The sequence below is a fragment of the Melitaea cinxia genome, chromosome 21 (assembly GCF_905220565.1).
Source record: "Melitaea cinxia chromosome 21, ilMelCinx1.1, whole genome shotgun sequence".
Classification (NCBI taxonomy): Eukaryota; Metazoa; Arthropoda; class Insecta; order Lepidoptera; family Nymphalidae; genus Melitaea; species Melitaea cinxia.
In genome coordinates, this window is record NC_059414.1 from 7,989,284 (window position 1) to 8,012,190 (window position 22,907).

The 22,907-nt window shown below is 34.1% G+C and overlaps 2 protein-coding genes across 2 annotated transcripts in view; one reads left to right on the plus strand and one right to left on the minus strand.

Moving 5' to 3' along the window:
• The window catches only part of LOC123663838, a 31,186-nt gene extending 29,765 nt beyond the window's left edge, over positions 1-1,421 (plus strand). Inside the window, exon 5 of the mRNA XM_045598472.1 lies at positions 424-1,421. Within this exon, the coding sequence (XP_045454428.1) occupies positions 424-1,253 (830 nt within the window). The 3' untranslated portion in view covers positions 1,254-1,421. The remainder of the gene's footprint in view (positions 1-423) is intronic.
• Positions 1,417-22,374, minus strand: LOC123663837 (coiled-coil domain-containing protein 174). Its single transcript, XM_045598470.1, has 7 exons — positions 22,105-22,374; positions 21,825-22,027; positions 12,846-13,028; positions 9,081-9,210; positions 4,721-4,868; positions 4,090-4,311; positions 1,417-2,240 (listed from the first exon to the last, which is right to left on the minus strand). Exons 1-7 carry the CDS (start codon positions 22,147-22,149, stop codon positions 1,471-1,473), a joined length of 1,701 nt encoding a protein of 566 aa, XP_045454426.1. The 5' UTR covers positions 22,150-22,374; the 3' UTR covers positions 1,417-1,470.
• Between the last annotated feature and the right edge of the window lie 533 nt (positions 22,375-22,907).

Genomic DNA, 22,907 nt, shown 5'->3' on the forward strand with positions numbered 1-22,907 from the left:
TGGGGGGGAAATCTCACTAAATCTCATTTAAACTGAGGAGCGGTTTATCGAAAATTTCACATAAACTTCAAAATATATAAAATATTAGATATTAAAAATATATATTTTGAATGTTCATTTTTCCCGATAAAATAAATCTCATGGTTATTAAAATCATTTAGTTTTTGCTTTGAATTTTATTTAATATAAATAAATTAACTATTGTATACTATATATGTATACTATACTTAAACAGTTTATTATTTCCTTTCAATCGCTATTATATTCAGCGTCAATCTCACGTAAGGAGAGGAGGGGGTCCAGGCAAATCTCACTTAAGGGAGGGAGGGGTCTAAACTGATCGAAAAATAGCTCACGTAATTAATTGATGCCCCCAAACACACAATAAAATATTTTTTTTAATAATGTTTTTTTTTATCGCAGCTTACGTCGAGTCGCGACTTTGTGTAAAACTATATCAAGACGAATGCTACCCACTATTCTGCAATTCAACTAAAACCTGGAAAATGACATGTCCGTGTCGTGGCGAGTTATGTAACGGACCTAATACTGAAAGAGAAGATGAAGCTTTCGCCGTCCTTGCTAAGCTAGTGACTAAGACACGAAACACAAGAATTAAAAAAAGAACTCATCTCACCACTAGCAAATTTACCCCCACTGGGGTTGAAAAGACCTTGATCATTACAAACATGTCCGCTTTGGAAAACGAAGAATTAAATAATTTAAATAGCAATGTAACTAATAAAGATCAAATAACACACATAATGCTGTCGGACGAACCTGTCTCAAATCTTCAGAATATGAAAAGCGAAGGTATGTCGTCACTAGAAATTGCGTCAACGTCAGATACAGTAAAAGAGTTTGCAACATCTACTCCTGCAGTTGAAATAGGCACCATTATTGACCATAATACATTAGCTGAGAAAGAAGTTACGTCTGGACCAGAAACAACAAAACATGAAAAGCTAATAAACAATATAGTAAAACCGAGTGAAGTACTACCAGCTGCTGAAGCTTTACAACAAAATACGACTCCAAAAGTTGTTAGTGATAAAGTAACAGTACAAACTAACGCAAGCTTCGAAGCAACAGATCAAACAACGACGGAAAGTGATATAGAGACGACAACAATGAAATATGATGATAAAAAAAATGGAGGGTACAAAGTTTGTACCACAACTTATTTAATGTCTCTATCAGTAATTACTTTATACGTTTATTTTAATAAGTATGCACCGTCATATTTGCACTAGATAAATTAAAGCTTTACTACAAATTTTGATCTCCGAATTTATTTTTAAGCTTTAATTAATGCGAAACACGTAAGATAAGTAGATTTGTGATATTCACGTGATATTATTTATTGTTTTAAATTTTCACACCAGAGTTTAATTCAAATTAATAAAACAATTAACATACTATTTTTAACTTTTTTATTCAACAAACCATAAATCTTATTCACATTTAGAATTATTCAAACGTAAAATCGTAATGTTTTGGTAACTGTATGTTACTCTCTTTTGGTTCTAATCTTTTAGATCCTTGCGCTATTGCCTCTCTTAAATCTGAAGTAAATGGTTTTTCTGTTCTCGAGTATTTTGTATTCGGGCCATAATATTCGTATGTTAGAGGTGGCTCTATTTCAGCATGATTTGAATTCTGGTTTCTCTTTTCGGGTTTAGTTTTTTTAACAACAGAAACGTCTTCGTCATTTAACTCATCGTTTATAGGAGTTAGTTCTTCAGCTCTAACGAAATTTTTATATTTAACTACTGGTTTAGTCTTTTTTGTAGAAAAATATAGTCCCTTTTGAGCGTCGCTCACTACACTCAAATCCCCAATAATTGGAGGTGGAGGAGCAGCTACTGGTCGCACATCAGACCAGGTTTTACTTTTACCACTTTCACTAGTTTCTGTTTCTAATTTATTGCCTCGTACGTCAAAGCTATACTTTGATCTATCGTTGCTAGTTGTTTGTGGAGGGGCAAATTCGTCATTCCGCTTCGCCCTTTGTTGTTCGACATACTCTTCTTGCGACATTTCTCTAAACTTCTTTACTTCACCTCCAACTCCCTCTTTTCCAAGATCCCACTCTCTTATGTAAGTCTCGCGATACTTTTGTCTTTCTTTTTCTTTCTCCTCTTTTTTCTTTTCTTCTTCTTCCTTGGCTTTTTTATCAGCTTCAATTTTTTGTTGGTTTAGAAATTCCAGTAGACATGTAGTATAATCTTTCTTCTTTTCTGAAATATAAAATGATATGATGAAATCTAAAACTCGTATCGATTCTTAATATATAAATAACTTCCTTCTTCCTTTATATATAAAACCTATAACGACAACGCGTTGACGCATGGATCATAGTAACTAGTTGATGCATATGCGGTCGCGGACTGGATCCCGCGTATTTTTGTCGTGGTCTGCGTGTAATGCTATAGAATCACATCTTTTCGATGATATATTTAAATACTTCTCCATTTATGGTAAAATTAAAATTGATTTAACCATGGATTTAAAAAAAAAAGAGTAATAAAAAAGCCTTACTTCTAACAACCTCCAGTACGATTTTTTTTATCTTGGGTCCTGGAAACATACACATTATGTGTAATGTGTATGTTTCCTTGCTTGTGAGCACAAAGGCCCAGTTCATGGCAAAAAAGTATGGCCTACAAAATAAATCAATAAGCGCCTCACTCACAACAACCCCCACTAGGCCTCTTGTGTAGGAATGTAGAAAAACACAATATATTCTATTTTTTTGGAACAGTCTTATTTAGTAAACAAATATGGCGTACTTCCGACCACAGACAATAGAGTAATATTGAAAGTTTAGTAAAGTGACACAAAGAGCAAATGAATGAACAATATTAATAAGCCATAGACTTCATTTTATGATCAAATATTTAATATTTTTTGTTTATATAAAATTATCAGTAAAAAAGACGTCACAAATAAAATTTACAACACTAGAGGGCGGCCTGTGTCTAGAAAAAAAAAGTCGACCCTATTAGTATTATTGTCACATTATTTGTATTTACTATGAATAAAAAACCTTGCGCCAGCGACACACTGTCTAACATCTAAACAAAAGGACTAATAACATTGTTCTTCACGAAGCTCTCATTGGGTAATCGTAAGTCTCATCCTAAAGTCCCACAAAATTTTCCTGTGAACTACAGTAAACTTTTATGCCAGTGCTATGTGCTATACTTTTATATTATATGGGATGTCGTTAAAAATGTTTAGGATGAAATTGACATTCAGAAATATTCATAATATAAAATAAGCCTTTACAATGAACGCTTTACTATAAAAGATTAAAATTGTAATATTTTGTAAGCATTTTTTTGCGCTCAACCTAAAAAAAAAGAAAAAAAAACAATATATAAAACTTGATAACAAATCGCTTTACGGTAAACATTGTTTAATAATTTATTAACAAATTATAATTCGTGACAATTTAAAATATAGGTACAGAACACGGTCTATTTTGTTCATTGACTTATACTCACTCACCCCTAAAAATATTATGATCACATCCATATTTGCCTTTTAAAAAAAGATATTGAAATGTGATATTCAAGGATATTAGTTATCTGTACTCTCGAAATTCGTATTTTAATAGTTTTTATGTGTTGAAAATGATAAATTGATATATTTTTTTAGTGAAATAAATAGTAAATGGAGTTTTACAAATATCTGTAAACTAATGTTTAATGAAAATGAGTGATAAATGCGGAAAAAACGTTAATTATGTATTGACAGGGGTTTGTTTACTAAATAAGACAGTTCCAAAAAAATAGACTACAACACAGAACAGAACAGTAGTAAATTACGGCTCATTACTAAGAACTTTAAAATTGTCGATTTTAAAGTTATACACATATATGAAAAAAAGGTTGAGAAAACATGAGAAAATCGGCTATAAATAACATAGACATTGTCTACACTAACGTACACACGATGGTTATTTTATAAATATAATTATTTAATAATTTATTTTTATTAAAGCGTTAGAGCAAATAAATTTTGATATCGCAGTAAAATGGAAGGACGCCAGGTTAAGAACACGTTGTATTATATCTTACAAACCTTCGGGATCTTCCGGTGGTAGACCGGCTCTGGCACGCTGTCGAGCTCGAGCCGCTGCTACCCGAGCTGCTATTAGTTCATCCCGTTTCTTTCTTATTTCTTCCGCTTTCTCCTGAGCTATCAACGTTTCTTGCCTTCGCTTTACGAGCTCTTCCATTTGTTTGCGACGCTCTTCTTCGTCGGTACTAAACGCGTAGTAGCCGACACCGTGAATTCTTGCCTCTGTTGAAATTAACCAGTTAGATTATTGTATATTTTAACTACGCCAAAGTTACAAAATTGGTTTTAATCCAATAATCTAAGTATACAACAGAAAATTTCAAAATTCAATATAAATCTAAACTAGGTAATATTATAAAGCTGAAAAGATTGTTGCTTGTTTCGACACACTTATCTCTGAAAGTACTGGTTAGAATTGATAAATTATTTTTGTGTTGAATAATCAATTTATCGAGGAACTCTAAAGACTAAATATTATTTAGAACATTTTTTCTCAATTTAACGCGCGAGAAACCGCAGAACACAAGTAGTTAGTTATAATCAACATTCTCTAATTGTCTAAGAATATCTATACGTATTCATATATTTGCAATTAAATTTAAATAAAAAATGATCAAGTTGAATAACGAACCGTCAAAAAGTATATCCTGATAATGTATGTCTTTGTCCTTAGATAGCAGCTCTCTCTCCTGTTGTTCCCATTTTTCTCGTAATGATTGTAGATAATCATTGGTCTTCTGCACTAGGAACGGTTTTTCAGGTTTTGTGGTTTCTGTTTCCTAGAAAATTATTATCGAATGTTAACAATGTCACAAAACTTTGGTAATTACCTTAGTTATTGGTATAATATGGTACGGTTCGGTATAATGCGACGCGACGGCTTTTCCAGATAAGCTTTTTACGAGTTTTGCGGCAGACATGTAAATAAGTATGAAGTGTGTGTTTATGTATTTTTGAAGAAATAAATAAAAAAATTAACAATGGAATAAATGATTTATATATACAGATGACAAAAACAATTCGAAGTAAAAAATTTAAAAACGAAGAGGAATATCAATTTTGTATTTCTTAAGTTATCTTTTAATGACGGATATCAGTTGAGTTTTTTTTTCTTGTTTAAAATAAAATAATTATATTATATTACATAGTTAGATGAAATGCAGATTAGAATTATGTTTAGACCCTACTCTAGATTTAAAACTCCCTGATAATAAGGTACTTTCGGTAGTAAATAATAAATTATAAAATTTGATAAAAATTAAAATTTACGTAGAAATACACTTAAATATTCTGATTTGGAATCATAAAAGCACATTATTGTTTTAATATATTGCAATTAAAAGTCGTATATTTTAATCTGCATATCACGTGACTTAAAACACGACCCGCCATGGTATGACGCATACGGACAGTAACTAAAACAAAGTTCTGTCAGAGTTGTAAACAGCTACGTACATATCTATCAAGTTTAACTTCAAGGAGTAATAGTTGTGCTCTTTCGTTAGTGCATTTCATTTGTACCTATCTTATACTATTAAACGAGCAATTCTTGTATATATATATATATATATATAGAATCTGGATCTCGGAAACGGCTCCAACGATTTTCATAAAATTTAGTATATATGGGGTTTCGGGGGAAATAAATCTATCTAGCTAGGATTCATTTTCAGAAAATGTCGTTTTATCCCTGTTTTTAGGGAGTGAAAAAAATATCGTTAGAATACGAAGGTAAATTTCGCATTTGTCAATTTAGTTACAATAGCTCGGTGGGATATCGGCCGGTCGGGATCAACCGAGAAGATCATGGTTCAAATCCCTGTCCCTGATCAATTATTTTTTCTTTTTCTTTTTCTAATTGAACTCGTTATTTTTTATTTAAATGGGTTGTTTTTATTTTTTATTATTATGTAGGTAAAATCGAAAAATATTATTCATATTTTATCATTATTATTTCTTAATTATTTTTTATTTTTGATTTTTTATATTTATTTTTCTTATTGTCGGTAAAAAAAATTTTATTCACATTTTATAAATATGTAATTCGTATTTAAATATGATTTTCAAAACAAACACGATTTGTTGGAGCGCCTATCAGTTTTGAGAAGCAATTACTCTCAATTTTGTAATTGTATATTTTATATCAATTTTTAATTTATCGATATTTTTTATTTTTATTTTGCGTTAATTCATTATTAATAATTGTGTTTGCAGGCAAACGAAAAAAAAATAGACTTCAATTACATCGACAAGTAATACAATGTAGGTACACGAAAAAATAGTCAAGAAATACGCATTATCAAAGATTACTCCAAAAGTTGTAATCAGATCTCAAAGAAATATGACCACATGATAAACATCGGTTTTCGATTAAGTTAAAAATCATCAAAATCAGTACACTCAGTAGTATGTTAAGTATTATGTAGTTAATGTAATGTTATGCGGATTTTCGAGAGTTTCCCTCGATTTCTCTAGGATCCCATTATTAGATCCTGATTTCCTTATCATGCTACCACATCAGCGATATCTCCTTTCCACCAAAAAAAGAATTATCAAAATCTTTTCATAAAAGACGAAGTTATCCTCGAACATACATTAAATATATATATACTAGCGACCCGCTCCAGCTTCGCACGGGTATAAAATATAATTATAGCCTATGTCATTCACTGAAAAATGATTAAAATCGATCCAGTAGTTTTGATTTATTCATTACTGCCCGTGGCCCGCAAGCGTTAACTTTAGAGTAAAAGCCGGCCGGAACTGCCGCAAACGCTACGTACCGCAATTTTTAAATCTATAATATCTTCAAAAATATTCATTTAAATTATATGCTGTAAAGGGCCATATAGATCTATATTAAATCAACAATCACATCACATTAGAAACCTCAAAAATGAGAGTATTTCTCCACTATTTAATGGATTTTATTATACATATAAACCTCCCTCTTCAATCACTCTATCTATTTAAAAAAAACCGCATCAAAATCCGTTGCGTAGTTTTAAAGATTTAAACGTACATAGGGACATAGGGACAGAGAAAGCGACTTTGTTTTATACTATGTAGTGATAGTGATATATATATCGCACCTTCGGTGCAACAAAGTCAAAACAGCTCATTTCTTAATTTTACAGGAGAAGACTTCTAATTTTTTTTTCGCTGTTACTTCCTCATTTCTGGATTACTATTTATAGTAGGTTTGAAATCTTTATAAAATTAATAGTTTACTTTCTTTGCTATAGTTTAAAAATCTTATATTAAATTATCAAAAACTTCTAAAAAAAGACATAACAAAATAATTGTGTTTGCTCGCAAACGAAAAAAACCGACTTCAATTACATCGACGAGTAAATACAACGTAGATCGACGAAAAAATAGTCAAGTAACTACGCGTTATCAAAGATTACTCAAAAAGTAGTTATCAGATCTCGATAAAATTTATATGTGACTACATGATAAACATCAGCTTTCGATTAAATTAAAAATTATTAAAATTGGTACTCCCAATAAAAAGTTATTGCGGATTTTCGAGAGTTTCCCTCGAATTCTCTGGGATCCCATCATCAGATCCTGGTTTCCTTATCATGGTATCAAACTAGGGATATCCGTTTTTCAACAAAAAAAGAATTATCAAAATCGGTACATCCAGTAGAAAGTTATGTGGTATAATACAACGTAGGTCGACGAAAAAAGTGTCAAGTAAAAACGCATTATTAGATATAACTCGAAAAGTAATTGATAGTTCTCAAATAAATTTAAATGGGACCAAATGACACACACCACCTTTCGATTAAAAAAAAATTGTCGAAATCGGTTTACCCGGTGAAGAGTTCTGATGTAACATACATAAAAAAAAATACAGTCGAATTGAGAACCTCCTCCTTTTTTAGAAGTCGGTTAAAAAGTGTCCTGAATTGTGACTTTGTTGGACCGAAGGTGCGATATATATACATATTGAGTTTCCTTCAGCCAAATTGAGTAACCTCCTCCTTTTTTGAAGTCGGTTAAAAAAGACTTCATCCAAACCGGCAACGAATCATTTTAACTCTCTCTTCTACTACAAATCCTTCACGATATACTAAAAATACCGAGCAGAGCTCGGTCACCCAGGTACTTTATTTAATAAAATGCAAAAAGATTTTGTAAAAGCGGATAGTACGAATCTGCCAAAAATTTATTCAATGATGGTTGCAAAGTTTTTTGCATGTAACCCAGACTTCTGTTCTGTTGAATTTCAGAATGTTAAAACATCTTTGTAAGTATTACTTGTTATATTATAATTTTTTTTTATGTAAGTCCCAGGTATACTTAATTTGAAAAATTATGTTAGAAATTGTTCGGTTATGTTTTTTACTTATGTTACTGCCAAATTAAGACTTAATAGTTTTTTTAATGTTAGTATTTGTACAGCTAGACACTACACACCAACGATAGCTATCGTAATTCATTATTTTACACAAAAACACCAAATATTTGTAGCTGTTAACGTTGAACGACAATGAGTATATGTATAAGGTATTGAACTTTAGACGTGTTGAACGAGTTCGGTCTTATGTACGTCATATACGACTTTTGTTTTTAAACATATTACGTCACCAAAATGGCTAATAGCGTTTTCGCGGAAACAAAAAAGGTTTAAAATGTAATTTGATTTTATGGCATGAAAGCGTGTTTTGCCGATTTTGCCGAAATATATTTTTTTGTTGCTTTTTATTAGAAAATCAACATTTTGAAGTACTTTTTCAAACATAGTGGAATACCCTATTACTAAAATCTTTGTTATGTTTGTCTGGAGGTAGCATAGCCCAAATAATTGTGTTTCTTTTTTGCATCAAAAACTAGTCTCCTCCCATAATTTACATAATCTCATACTTGACACTGGCATAAATTAATTAAACAGGAAATAATAGGCATGTTCACAAACAACAGTTGACAAACAATATGGGAATACAAAATTCGAAAGTCAGCCAGAGCAATAGTGAACTTACTGTACTTGATTCTTTGTCCTTAGTTGCATTAGTCATTGCCTTCATAAGTTCCTCATCCCTCTTTTTATAATGTTCTAAATCAGATTTAAGACATTTCCTAGTTCTACCAAGGAAATCAGTAAATTCAGTCCTGTAAACAGCATACATTAATGAAGTGAAATATTTGTTGACTAAAATCAAACATAATGCTATATCTAATTACCTTTATGCGAGCCATATATATTAGAATATAATACCATTAAAAGACGAAGGTAAATTTCGCAACCTTTTACAAGGTTATAATAGCTCAGGTGGGAAATCGGGTAGTCCTAAAACCACGGACCCCGGGTCGAATCCAGATGTCTCTAGTATGATTATTTTATACCTTTTTTTTTTCAAGTTCCATCTTTTGTGAGAATAACTATTATTGGGACCCCTTTATCAATACACCTAATTCGTATCTAAGTACTTATATTTAAAAAATACAGTTCATATTTTTTTTATTATTGTCACTAAGATCAAACAATATTATTCATATTTCATGAGTATGTAATTCGTATTTAAATACTAGACTACATATTTAACGTGATTTTTTAAATTGGCATAGCTTTTTTATTTATGAACCGATTGACGTGAAACAAACACTAAATGTTAAGCTAAAAACCACACCTAAATCAGATAAGTCGTTTCTGATATTAGCGTGCACAAACGCACTGACAAACAGATAAAAATTCTGCCAATCATTGTTTTGGGTGCTATTCGCGTTGATAAAGGTTCCAATAAGGGGGCGTTCATAAAATACGTGAGATGTTTAAGGGGGTCGAGTCAAATCTCATCTAATCTTACGTTGGAGAGAGGGGGGGTCTCGGCAAATATCAAGCATTTTTTTTTTTGATTGAAACAAAAAAACATTATACTATTTTGGTCCATTTAATCCAGATAGTACATGCTTAAGATTTAATCGTAATACGATTAAGATCATTCACTAATTCGTTCGAAAGAAAATAATTTCATGTTGGTTCCAATAGTCTCTCTTGAGACCGCACATGATTCTGTATGGACTGAATTAGAGTAGATATTCTTTTTTTTAATCACAGTAGTTACGATTTAAGTATTCTCTTGTTAAATTTTTATTACACTTACTAGCTGACTCGGCAAACGTTGTCTTGCCGCTAAACGCTATTTAAAAATAGGTATTGGTGGTAGAAGGGTTAATATTTAGTGTTGTATGTATTTTTCAACGCCAAATCATTATAAAATAAAAAATAAATAATTTATCTAAAAAATTTAAAAATAGGGGTGGACTACCCTTAACACTTAGGGAGATGAGAAATAGATGTTGTTCGATTATCAGACCTACCCGAAATGCACACAAAATTTCATGAGAATCGGTCAAGCCGTTTCGGAGGAGTTTAACTACAAACACCGCGACACGAGAATTTTATATATTAGATAATTAAACTCTCAGCAATATTGATTACTAGTTTTAACTTAACTAGTCGTAAATAAAAGCACGAAACATTTTTTTTTTCTTTTTACAATAACAATCCAACGCGTTTATGTAAGAAACCCACATTTTGAAAAATCTCACGTGAGATTGGGGGTTGGGAAAGGGGGTTGAATAAAATCTCACGACATCTCACGAGGGGGAGGGAGAGACAGAAAATTTAAAAAAATACCTCACGTAATTTATGAACGCCACCTAATACTTTTTTCATATTCTTAAATGTACAGACAGCGACACATTACATTTTTATTATATGTATTGATGATAATTTCCAAAAAACACAATTTACAAAAAAAAAATACCGAGCATAGCTCAGTTATCCAGGTACTATTCACTTATTACATAACAATAATACTAAAAATTTTAATATTTATTTTTTATGAAGTTCATATTTTTAACCGACTTCAAAAAAAAAACCTGTTATAATATTGGATTATTTAGACTCAAAAATTAATTTGAATATTTATAATATCTTTGAATTAGCGAAAAAATCTCAAAACTCTTAGCAGACGATCTTTAAAAGAAACGAGTAAAAAAGTACGTAACAAACGAGCTTAAATGCCTACAAGGAATTGAACGTAAATTTAAATAGACTTTTAAATAAGCTTTAACGTTTGTAGATGTCTTTGTGCGTGATTTTTAACCCACTTCAAAAAAGGAGGAGTTTCTCAATTCGATTGTATTTTTTTATGTATGTTACTTCAGAACTTTTGACTGGGTGAAAAATTTTAATCGAAAGGTGGTGTGCGTCAGTTGGTCGCACTTGAAATTATTTGAGATCTAACAACTACTTTTTTTTTATCGATTAATAGAGATACAAATGGAATAAAAATCTGTGATAGTCCTCAACAAAATTATATCCCACATATTACGATATTTTTTTTAAATGGTTTCAACGTAGAGGTTATTGAAAAGTAGGACTTCAAAGTATACATTGCGAACGTTTACCCAGGGAGGAGGCTGATGAAAAGGTTAATAATTTTATACACATAATATAAATCAAAATTCTGATCTGACTATCGACTACAACAAAAGTTGCTCTATTATATTTCAGGAATATAAATTACATTATTGCATCCAACACTGAGATTAACGACGTCAAAATATTACAATTTCGCGGATTGTTACCGATTTTTGTGAAATGGCTTTTAAATTCACTCGTTTGTCTGTAATATCCCAAGATGCGAATACCATAACCCAGTGAGGAGACGGTTATTTTGCGCAATCGGAAACTTGGAGTTACAGTTTTGTTATTGCTTCCAGTGTTTACACTGCGTTTATTAATATTTATTTTAAAACTAGGAATATTCTGGTTAAAACATCCCGTAGGGAGACTCGAGCTCTAAGTCATAAATGCCGCGAATAGCCTTTTTTTGCAAAATAAACAAAGTCTCAATATCTGTAGCAATACCCCACAGTAAGTAACCGTAAAACATAACACTATGGAAATAGCTAAAATATATTAAACGTGCAGTAGCAACAATGGTCAGTTGTCGTACTTTTATAACTGCGAACGCTGCGGAGCTAAGTCTACCATTCAAGGATGGAAAATAGAAATTCCACTGAAATTTTGAGTTCAAATTTATCCCTAAGAAAACTGTAGTATTATTGACAATAAGTGTCTCGATATTTATTTCAAAATTATAATTTTGATGCTTAAAATTAGGCAACAAAAACACAACGCACTTGGGTTTTTTTTTGGCGTTCAAAACCAAGTTCTATCATTAAAGCCTATACAGTCCACTGCTGGACATAGGCCTCCACAAGTTGACGCCAAAAATAACGTGAACTCATGTGTTTTGCCCATAGTCACCACGCTGGGCAGGCGGGTTGGTGACCGCAGTACTGGCTTTGTCGCACCGAAGACGCAGTTGCCCGTCTTCGGCCTGTGTATTTCAAAGCCAGCAGTTGGATGGTTATCCCGCCATCGGTCGGCTTCTTAAGTTCCAAGGTGGTTGTGGAACCTTGTTATCCCTTAGTCACCTCTTACGAGACCCACGGGAAGAGAGGGGGTGGCTAAATTCTTTAGTGCCGTTGCCACACAGCAAAACCAAGTTGTTTTAAATCAATTATGAATTTGCGATAAAGAACTGTTCACGTCATCATAATTTACTTTTTTCCAGCACTATATCACAAATACCCTTAACATAGAATGACAGATTAATATATTATATTAAAAAAAAGAAAGAGATCTAGAATCGATCCCTGTGGATTGAACATTTTTAGTACAGATCTAGAACAACGTCAACTACTTAAATACAAACAATAAAAAAAGTTACCATTCATTATCATCGTCTGCAAAGGCTGCTATTTCTTCAACGTTTTCTGGTTCAGGTACAGGTTTTGATGTATACTCTTGCTTCTTTCCCTTAAAGTCCACCAAAAAGTTGCCAGCTAGCTGTGAGTTACCAGCTTCATCAGACAAATGCTTATACAATTCAGCCTTCTTTTCTAACATCAATCTAAACAAATCATAATATTTATTAAGTATCACTAAGCCTATATAATATTTATTAAATATCACTTAAGCCTGTCACAGACCACTGCTGGACAAAGGCTTCTCAAAGTTCGCGCAAAAAATGGTGTGAACTCATGTGTTTTGCCCATAGTCACCACGCTGGGCAGACGGGTTGGTGACCGCAAGGCTGGCTTTGTCTCACTGAAGACGCTGCTGCCCGTCTTCAGCCTGTGTATTTGAAATCCAGCTGTTGGATGGTTATCCCGCCATCGGTCTGCTTTTTAAGTTCCAAGGTGGTAGTGGAACTGTGTTATCTCTTAGTCGCCTCTTACGACACCCATGGGAAGAGAGGGGGTGGCTATAATCTTTACTGCCGTAACCACACAGCATTATAATATCTATATATGTAATATTATATATAAGTATATATATTTGATCATAATTTGGGAGGTAGCTTACAGGAACAAAATTTATCAGATGTTTCTGCAATCTGAAAGATACTTTTGAGGATTGGTACAAATCGAATTACTTTAAAACTAATTCTTATATAATGTAACAATCTCCAATTGATTTTAAAATGTCCCAATTTTTTAAAAATAAATTATTGGTTCATATTAGGTATTAAAACTTCACTAAAAATTCTGTTTATCTCAAAAGTAATAATCATTTAGATATAATAAAAATGATATAATAATATATATATATCTTAATATATATATAAATCTCGTGTCACAATGTTTGTCCTCAATGGACTCCTAAACCACTTAACCGATTATAATAAAATTCGCACACCATGTGCAGTTCGATCCAACTTGAGAGATAGGATAGTTTAAATCTCAAATTATAGTCGCAATTTAAATTTATTGCTAATTATTTGTCTGTTATTATTTGACAGTCACAATTATCTGTTAACTCCAAATGATTCTAACAGATGTCGATACCTTTCGACTGGGTTGAGTAAGTAATCAATAGATGGCGCTGCTATTGTAAATCTACGAACGTGTCATATAAACATTTTTGAATATCATGTCATATAAGCTACATTTTAACAGCATAATTACCACGTGTTGTTGACGCTATAAAATTAATTAAATTTATTTTGTAGTGAACGAAATACCGTATAATTCAATTATTTCCACTTTTTAAATTTTTGGTGTTAGCATAGCCGGCCACGTGTTACTTTGACTGAAGTGTAAATTGAATTCATATTATAATGAAGATAATACAGTGAAATTAATCCTGTTTTTTACTTATTTGTGCTTCATTGATCAAAACTTTATAATTTAATCTTAATATATATAAATTACGCGTCACGTTGTTTGTCCGCGATGGACTTCTAAACTACTTAACCGATTTTAGTCAAATTTGTACATCGTGTGCATTTTGATCCAACTTTAAAGATAGGCTATATTTTATTTTGATATATGTAATTATTATATTTAAGGAAATAAAATAAGGCGATACGAAGTTCGCCAGGTCAGCTAGTATATATATATATATATATATATATATATATATATATATATATATATATCGACTGTCCCTATGTATAATATCGAAATTGAAAAAAGGCACTTTACATTTTTTACACTGAATGATTATCGATAATGAGTATAAACTCATGAAAAATGTGATTTTATGTGTATTTTATAGAATTTTCTCTTTTTTTCTTTGAAAATATACATAAAAAGTAGTTTTTTCATGCAATAAAAAAATAGAAAATTTTCAGTTTCGATACTGTACGTAGGGACAGTCGATATTTATATATATAACTTATAATATAAAAATGAATGGCAAAATGTGTTGGTAAGCGCATAACTCAACAACGCCTGGACCACTTTTACAAATTATTTTTTTTTAATGTTTGTTGAAGTCCAAGGATGGTTTTTACGGGGAGATAAATTCGAATAATTTCCGGGAAAACCCTAAAAACAGCCCTTTTCTTTTTCCCATACAAACGTCTTCTAACTAAAATGTAGAGTCAATTTGAATTGTTTTTTTGCTACTCAATAAAGTTCATATTGAATTACAAGCACTCACTGTTGTCTAAGCAATGTAGGTGTGTTCCTAAAGAGTCAATTTGCACTTTATTATCGTTCAACTACTATCTTCAAATCAAATATCTATCAATATCTATCAAAACAGTGTGCTTGTTCACGTTAGAGGATCTAACGTCGTGTTCCGGAACTCAACAAAAGTGATAATATCGCAAACCCGACGAAATTGAATAGTAAAACGGCAGAGGTCAAACAAACACGTAAGCACTTTATACAACTATTACTTCTTCTTCTTCTTTTATTTTTGGCATACGATCGCCATTAGCGACATTCTGCCAGTGTCAAGTATAAATTATTATAAAAATAAAAAACCAAAATTTTGAATTATTTTGTTATCCGGAAAATACATAGATAAGGCGGAAAATACATAGATAAGGCGGAAAAACATATAAAAAATTCACATATTTGTGGTGTTAGAACAACTAAGGAGTATAATAATTTAATAATATACATAAACTTCTAATTCACAAAGACATTATATAGAGAATATAGATACCATATAGATACATTAAATTTTAATGTTGTTAGCGTTAGTAAATTTTGCAAGGGTAAGGACTACCTTTGGATCTTTAAAGAAGTGTAAAAGCGAAGTAAAGCGAAGTGGGATATTAAGTTGGGATAAATTATCAAGGAGGCAAAAAGAATTATTAATTGGACAAGAGAAGAAGATATGATCGAGAGTTCCATCATCTAATCCACATTCATAGAGAGAGGAATCTTTTATTCTAAGTTTATGAAGAAAAACAGAGGAACAGCAGTGACCTATACGAACTCTACATAAAATCGATACAGTAGTTTTAGATAATTTTTTGAATTTACAGAACCATGGCTTCCTAGGTATTTCTGGTTGAATTGAAGCATAAAACCTACCTTTTGTTCTGCTAGATAATTCCCACTTTTTTTGCCAGGTCCGATAGATATCTTTTTTTGGATAATTTAGTAGGTCATATATTTGATTTTTAAAGTATTTTTTGTCACAGCAATGATAAGCTGCCTGTTTAGCTAGTGAATCTGCACATTCATTGCCTTTAATATCCGAGTGCCCAGGAATCCATGCAAGTGTTATATTTAAATTTTTATTGAAGCATTTAAGAAGGGAGGATTTGATATCTAAAATTATGGAGCTATAGAGTTTGTTATAAAGAGAACTGTGTGAAAGAGATTCTAAGGCACTCCTTGTGTCCGAGAAAATGACCAAAATCTTTAATATTGTGACTCTCAATAAAGAGACATGCTTCTAAAATGCCAATACATTCCCCTGTGAAGACGGAGGACTGTTATGGACACTGATATAGCAACCCTATTTTAGAGTTTTGATAATATACACCAACGCCAGTGGGCCCACAGTCAGTCCGTTTAGATGCGTCTGTAAAAAATTATTATTTTTATTCCATCTTTTAGCAACGTCAGCTACAAAGATAGAATAAGCATTGAGACATTCTTTTACAATTCCAATACTAAGCAAGACGTTAGGAGAGAAAGTTAAAACATCGTAAGTATATTCATAAATTGGAAGCTTATGAAATTGATTAATAGGAGCTTCTTGTTTAATGTTTATTAATTTCCTGTAGCTAATGATAAAATAAGGGATGGGTTTCGTGCGCCAATAACTAGAAGTGTTAATCAAGTGGTCTAATATTCTAAGTTTATTGATAAGCGGGTGATTAATGAAGGAGTTGACTCTCATTAGAAATCTGTCTGCGAGGAATTGAAGTCTAATTGATAAAGGTGGTTCGCCACATTTTACCTGGAGAGCGTTAATGGGAGAAGACCTCATGCATCCCATAATATGGCGCAAAGCTTTTGCCTGTAGTGAATCAAGATATTTCGTATTTGATTTGTTAATCGGTTCAATGAGATATCTTTCTCATTGAACCGATAGTCAAAAAGGCTTCTGATAGCATTGTATAAAATTTTTTGTGTAAAAGGATGCGCACCCCAAGACACGCCTGAGAGAGCTCTATTTGTGTTAAGTTTCGTTCACTTTTTTTAATTATATAATCTATGTGCTGTCTACCAGATAATTTATCATCCAAAATGATACCTAAAAACCTCACACTGTCATTTTTTGGTATAGCGACGCCATCAATCACAACATTAATTTGGGGTGAGATTTTTTTTCTGGAAAATACCACCACACTGCTTTTTGGAGCAGATAAGTGGAGACCTCTTTGTTTAAGCCAATCAGATAAGGAGTCTAAGGAAATTTGTAAGGACTGAGCAGCTTCTGGAATAGAGGGACCCTGGATATACAGGACTAGGTCATCAGCATATTGTAATATTTGGCAATTTAAGTTAAGGGGCTGGTGAAGGGATGATGTATATAAGTTGTATAACAAAGGGCTAAGGACAGAGCCTTGAGGGAAGCCTTTCCATACTAGTCGGGATCCAAAGGGCATTCCAGGTGTGCGAAGTTCTACTTCCCTACACATTAAGAGGTTGCCTATGATCTGCACTATCTTGTCGGGAATGTTCAGCTGTTGTAATGTGTACCTGAGCACCGCAAGAAGGACATTGTCATATGCTGAGGAGATATCCAGGAATGATGCCACCACAGACTGTTCTCTAGAAAAAGCTATACGGAGATCTGAGATAAAAAGGCTCAGACTATCTGCAGTACTGAAGCCCTTACGAAATCCAAACTGGCAATAAGGTAGAAGAGCATTGCTCTCTACAAACCACTCTAAGCGATTTTTTATAAGGTGTTTGAAAACTTTACAGAAGGTAGATGAGAGGGCAATGGGACGATAATTGTTGGCGTTGTCGGGGGATTTTCCAGGCTTCAGCACTGGAATAATAATCTGAGTTTTCCATTCATTGGGACCACCTATGTAAAAACTTTATTAATCAGATTCAAGAAATATTGTAAAAAGGCAGGACCCGCCTTTACCAGGAAGGAATATGGAAAACCATCCACTCCCGGCGCATTTATTTTATTTATTTATGACAAATAGGCAGGCATTTGACCACAATCTCACCTGATGTTAAGTGACGATGCGGTCGAAGGTGGAGCATGCCTGCCTAATAACAGCCTATTCACTCTGGCCTTGAAGGCACCCAGATTGTATCGTTCGGGAAACACAGACGCGGGCAACGATTTCTATTCCTTAGCTGTGCGCATCAGGAAAGTAGTGCCAAAGCGTTTTGTGCGCGTAGGTGGCATATCGATGACATAAGGATGGAACGATCGACCGCGCCTAGTGTCCCGATGGCGGAAGGTTGTTGGGGGAATTAGATCGTGCAATTCCTTCGCACACTCACCGAAATATACTCTGTAGAACACCGACACGACGAGCTACCCTACGCCGATGATCGAGACTCTGCAACTTAGTGTCTGTCAGAGTAGGATCACCTATGAGTCTCTTAGCTCGTTTTTCCACCGAGTCCAAAGTTGCCAGTTGGTATTTGGCGGATCCATCCCAAAGATGGCAGCAATACTCCATACAAGACCGAACTTGTGCTTGATATAGTTGAAGCAACTGTTCTGGAGTGAAGTAACGCCTGACCTTAGAGAGAATACCTAGTTTTTTTTTGCTGCAGTGTTTGCTTTGGACTCGATGTGTTGCCCAAAGTTCAGATTGGACGATAGCTCTACACCGAGGAGCTGTAGGGAGTCGGTAATTTCTATAGAAACATCCCGGAAAGTCGGAGCCAGGTGTAAAGGGCTCCGTTTAGAGGAGAACACACACACCTGTGTTTTTGTAGCGTTGAACGTGACCAGATTGGCATCGCCGGAGACTGCCTGGAGGGCGACGTTCAAGCGGCTGACCATATCCTCTCGACAAGACTGGATAACATCCTTACTAGCCCTTGCACTCGAAAAGTATCTGTCCGTCACTGTGCTGTCGTCCGCATACCCAAAGGTACCGGGGACGAGCAGATCGTTAATATGCAGCAGGAAGAGGGTAGCGGACAAGACTGATCCCTGAGGAACACCGGCGTCGATAGCGTTTTGGTCCGACGAGTATCCGTCAAGGACAACTTGTATTAAACGTTCGCTCAGGAAGTCAGAAATCCAAGTGCAAAAGCCAGGTGGAATACCATATGAAGGAAGCTTGCTTATAAGGCTCACGTGCCAAACCCTGAACGCAGAATCTTTTACGTGGGAAAGGACGGCTTTGAGTTCTGACATTGAAAAAGGATTTGTATTGTATTGTATTGTATTGTAGTGGGCTCGGTTTTCCGCATTTAGACGCAAAGGTGGTCCATTATGCGTGAAAAGTGGTCCGACTAGTTCAGCCAGCCCAGCTCCTTCCAGAAGCTCAGAAGCCTCCTGGACGTTCACAGGCTTCTCGGAGCGTCCTTATTTCCTTAAGGATGGTAGCCCGGTGTGCGGCCACTCCCTCGCATTCCAGGATTACGTGGGCGGCTGTTTCTTCAGCAGCCAGACAGCCCCTGCAAAGAGGGCTGTCTGTTACATTCATGATGAATAGTTGGTGATTGAGTGCCACGTGGCCGGTAATCGTGCCAACAACTATTCTGATGCCCAGGCGGTTGAGACTGAGCAGTCGGCACGCTAGGTGCGGTGATACTTCCGTGAGTATCAATTTGGACTGTCTACAGCCGGTTTGGTTTGCCCAAAGGGCATTGTGATTTGCACGTGTACGTTGCCTTACCCACGAGCGCAGTTGTCCAAATGGTAGCGGCAATAGGATGGTTGGGCCGGCAACCTTTGTATTGGACCCCTGTCTTGCAAGCTCGTCGGCAGCATCGTTTCCGCGCAATCCACTATGTCCTTTTATCCACTGTAGGATTACCTCATTATGTGAGGCTAATACATCCAGGGTTTGATGACATTCGTATATGACTAGAGTTAGTCGAATTGCTCTCTAGTGCTTTAAGTACAGCCATGCTGTCTGACAGAATACGGATATTGCAATCCCTAATGCCTTTTGACAGGACGGCGGTGGCTGCATGGGTTATCGCAACACACTCACATTGAAAGATGGGGCTGTGTTGGCCCAGCGTTAGTGATAAGTTGATATTGAGGTCTTGTGAGTACACTCCGGCACCGGTGCCAGACCCCATGTTGGAGCCATCCGTGTAGATGCGGACCTCGCGTATGCCGGATTGGTCTCTTTCAGCCTCAAACGGTTGTATATGGTACTTTCTTTCGAAAATATGTTGTTTGGGAATCCTATCACAAGGAGCAGCAAGTAGAGCTATGAAGCTCACAAGGTTGCTCCAAAGTCTATTGTGTGGACCCTCCTGGTTGCACCACAAGCCCAAGTGTTTCAGCCTGATAGCTGACATAGCCGCCTCCTGTTGTATGAACAAGTCAAGCGGTGCCAGGTCAAGCATAACCTCAAGAGCTGCTGTGGGGGCGGTACGCATACAGCCAGTGATTGCAGAGCATGCTATTCTCGGAAACCGCTGGAGTTTGTTTTTAACGGTTGTAAGTTCTGTTCTCTGCCACCAGATTACCGCACCGTAGGTGATTATAGGCCTGACAATAGTTTTGTAAAGCCATAGAGTAATTTTAGGTGATATACCCCAGCTTTTGCCGAGGAGCCTTTTGCATTGGCAGAGGATTATGCTGGCTTTGGTGATTTTTGAGTCTAAATGCCTGTTCCAAAGAAGCTTACTATCTAGGATTACTCCAAGATATTTGACCTCCTTGGTTAGGGCAAGACTGGTGCCAAATAATTTAGGGAGTTTAAGGTTCCCTAAATTCTGTTTATTTGTGAACATCACAAGGGATTTGTAATATAGGAAGAGGAAGGGAATGGAGAAGTAGGGTGTGGGATTTCTAACTCGGAGGGAACGAAAGGAGGAGCGATTTTATCGAAGAAGTCCAAGGCCACATTGTGAGGTATAGGGGGCGGGTACGAGAGGGGTTAGTACCACAACGAAACCGATTAATCTGTCTCTACACTACACTAGATTTGATGTTGGGGGATAAGGATGAACAAAATTGTCGCCAACTATGAAATTTCTTGTTACGGAATAATCGTTTGACTATGGCGTGGCGTCATGAGGCTCGGCTAGGCAATATGGTGTGGTGTTACAATAGTAAAAAAATGTATGAGCTATAGATCATTAGTACTGATTTTTATTCTGGCTGGTTTTGCGATATTATTTCTTTACTACCCCTGGTGCCTGGGGTACCTGGGGGTAGCAAGTAAACTCATGAAGAGTTTCATCTGATTGAAAGTGTCAATTCTGACCAGCTTAATCATATGCGTTTGTGGTATTAATCTAGAAAACCCATGTTTCTCACATGGTCAATTGTATGTTGCCAATAAACAGCTTAGTTGACTGTACAAATAGGTAAAAAGACATTTTGTTAAAACTATTTTTTCAAAATCTCCAAAAGAGACATAAACAAATAATCCCAATTTACGAATTTTCTAACTTTTTTTTTTCTATAATATCTACTAATCTACTAATAATACTATAAAAAGATAAAGTTTCTAACTTTGTTTGTTTGTAGGGGGTAATCTTTGCAAATACTGATCCGATCATGATATTTCTTTAACTAATAGAAAGCTACACTATTTAGGAGTGATATAGGCTATATTTTATCATATGTAAATCAAGTCAGAGAAATGCGAGCGAGATAAAAACTTTACTATATATTTCCATCACAAAATATTAATTAATACCCAACAAAGTGGGCACGGGTTAGCTAATATATATATGTGCAAAAACAAATATCAAACTAGATTGGATGGTCACTAAAAAAGATAATAGTAGTCAAATATTTCATGTACTAATATTACTATTAATTACTGATTACATACTTGGACTTCCGACAGTCTTCAAATTCCTCAGCATCAATAGCTTTTAAATTATCTTTCAAGCTTTTTTTCTTGTCATCATCACTTTTATAACTTTTCCTTGTTGGTTGAGATGGTTTGAAATTGTTTAAATTATGCTGTGGCAGATGTTTCTTTTCTTGTATTTCTTCTTGTTTTTTAAGCAATTCTGCTTTTAAACTTATTAACTGGAAAATGATGTATAATATAACAACCAGCGAAATAAATGTAGGATAATACAGAAGTTAACAATTATTTTTCTTACAGTCGATTTGTTGAAGAAAATTTTCTTAGACACTTGTTCATTCATTTCTGATATCCCTTTAAAATTTTAATTTATTGAGGTATTAATATTCATTCACAATATAGAAGAACGAAAACAAATCAAACAAAACGAAATCAAGCACACTTCTAACAAATAATCACGATTTAAGCTCAATTTAATTGTTTTGTCGTAAATTTGTAATATTTTGGCTTATCTTTCACTGTAAAGTGTATAACAGATTACAACTCATAACAAAACACCATAGATTATACACTTATATGCTGGTAACAAAACACTGTAGGCGCGTTCCACCTGAGCCCCACAACACCCCACCTGCAAAATAATGATACTTGTAATAAAAAAAATACTAATTGATAGATTTTGAATAGCTCAATTCAACTACGTTGTCCTTTTAAATTGCTCACCTCAAATTATATAATTAAAAATCAAATTTAAAAAAAAAATCAAATATTTTCAAACTCCTATATCTTTTGATGTATACAATATTTTAAATTGCTCAAAGTGTTAAAAAACTGCTCAAGTTGCATTTATAATTGCTCAAATATAGTTTGGAACAGATCCACTGTCCTTAATTTTTAAATAAATATAAATAGTTTGAACAAATAAAACAATGATATTTGTAAAAAAAAAATACTAATCGATAGATTTCCAATAGCTCAATTCAACTACGTTCTCATTTTAAATTGCTCACCTTAAACTATTTAATTAAAAATCAATAAAGTCGTTAAAAAATTCATTTATCAATATTTTCAAACTCCTATATCTTTTGATGTATAATACCG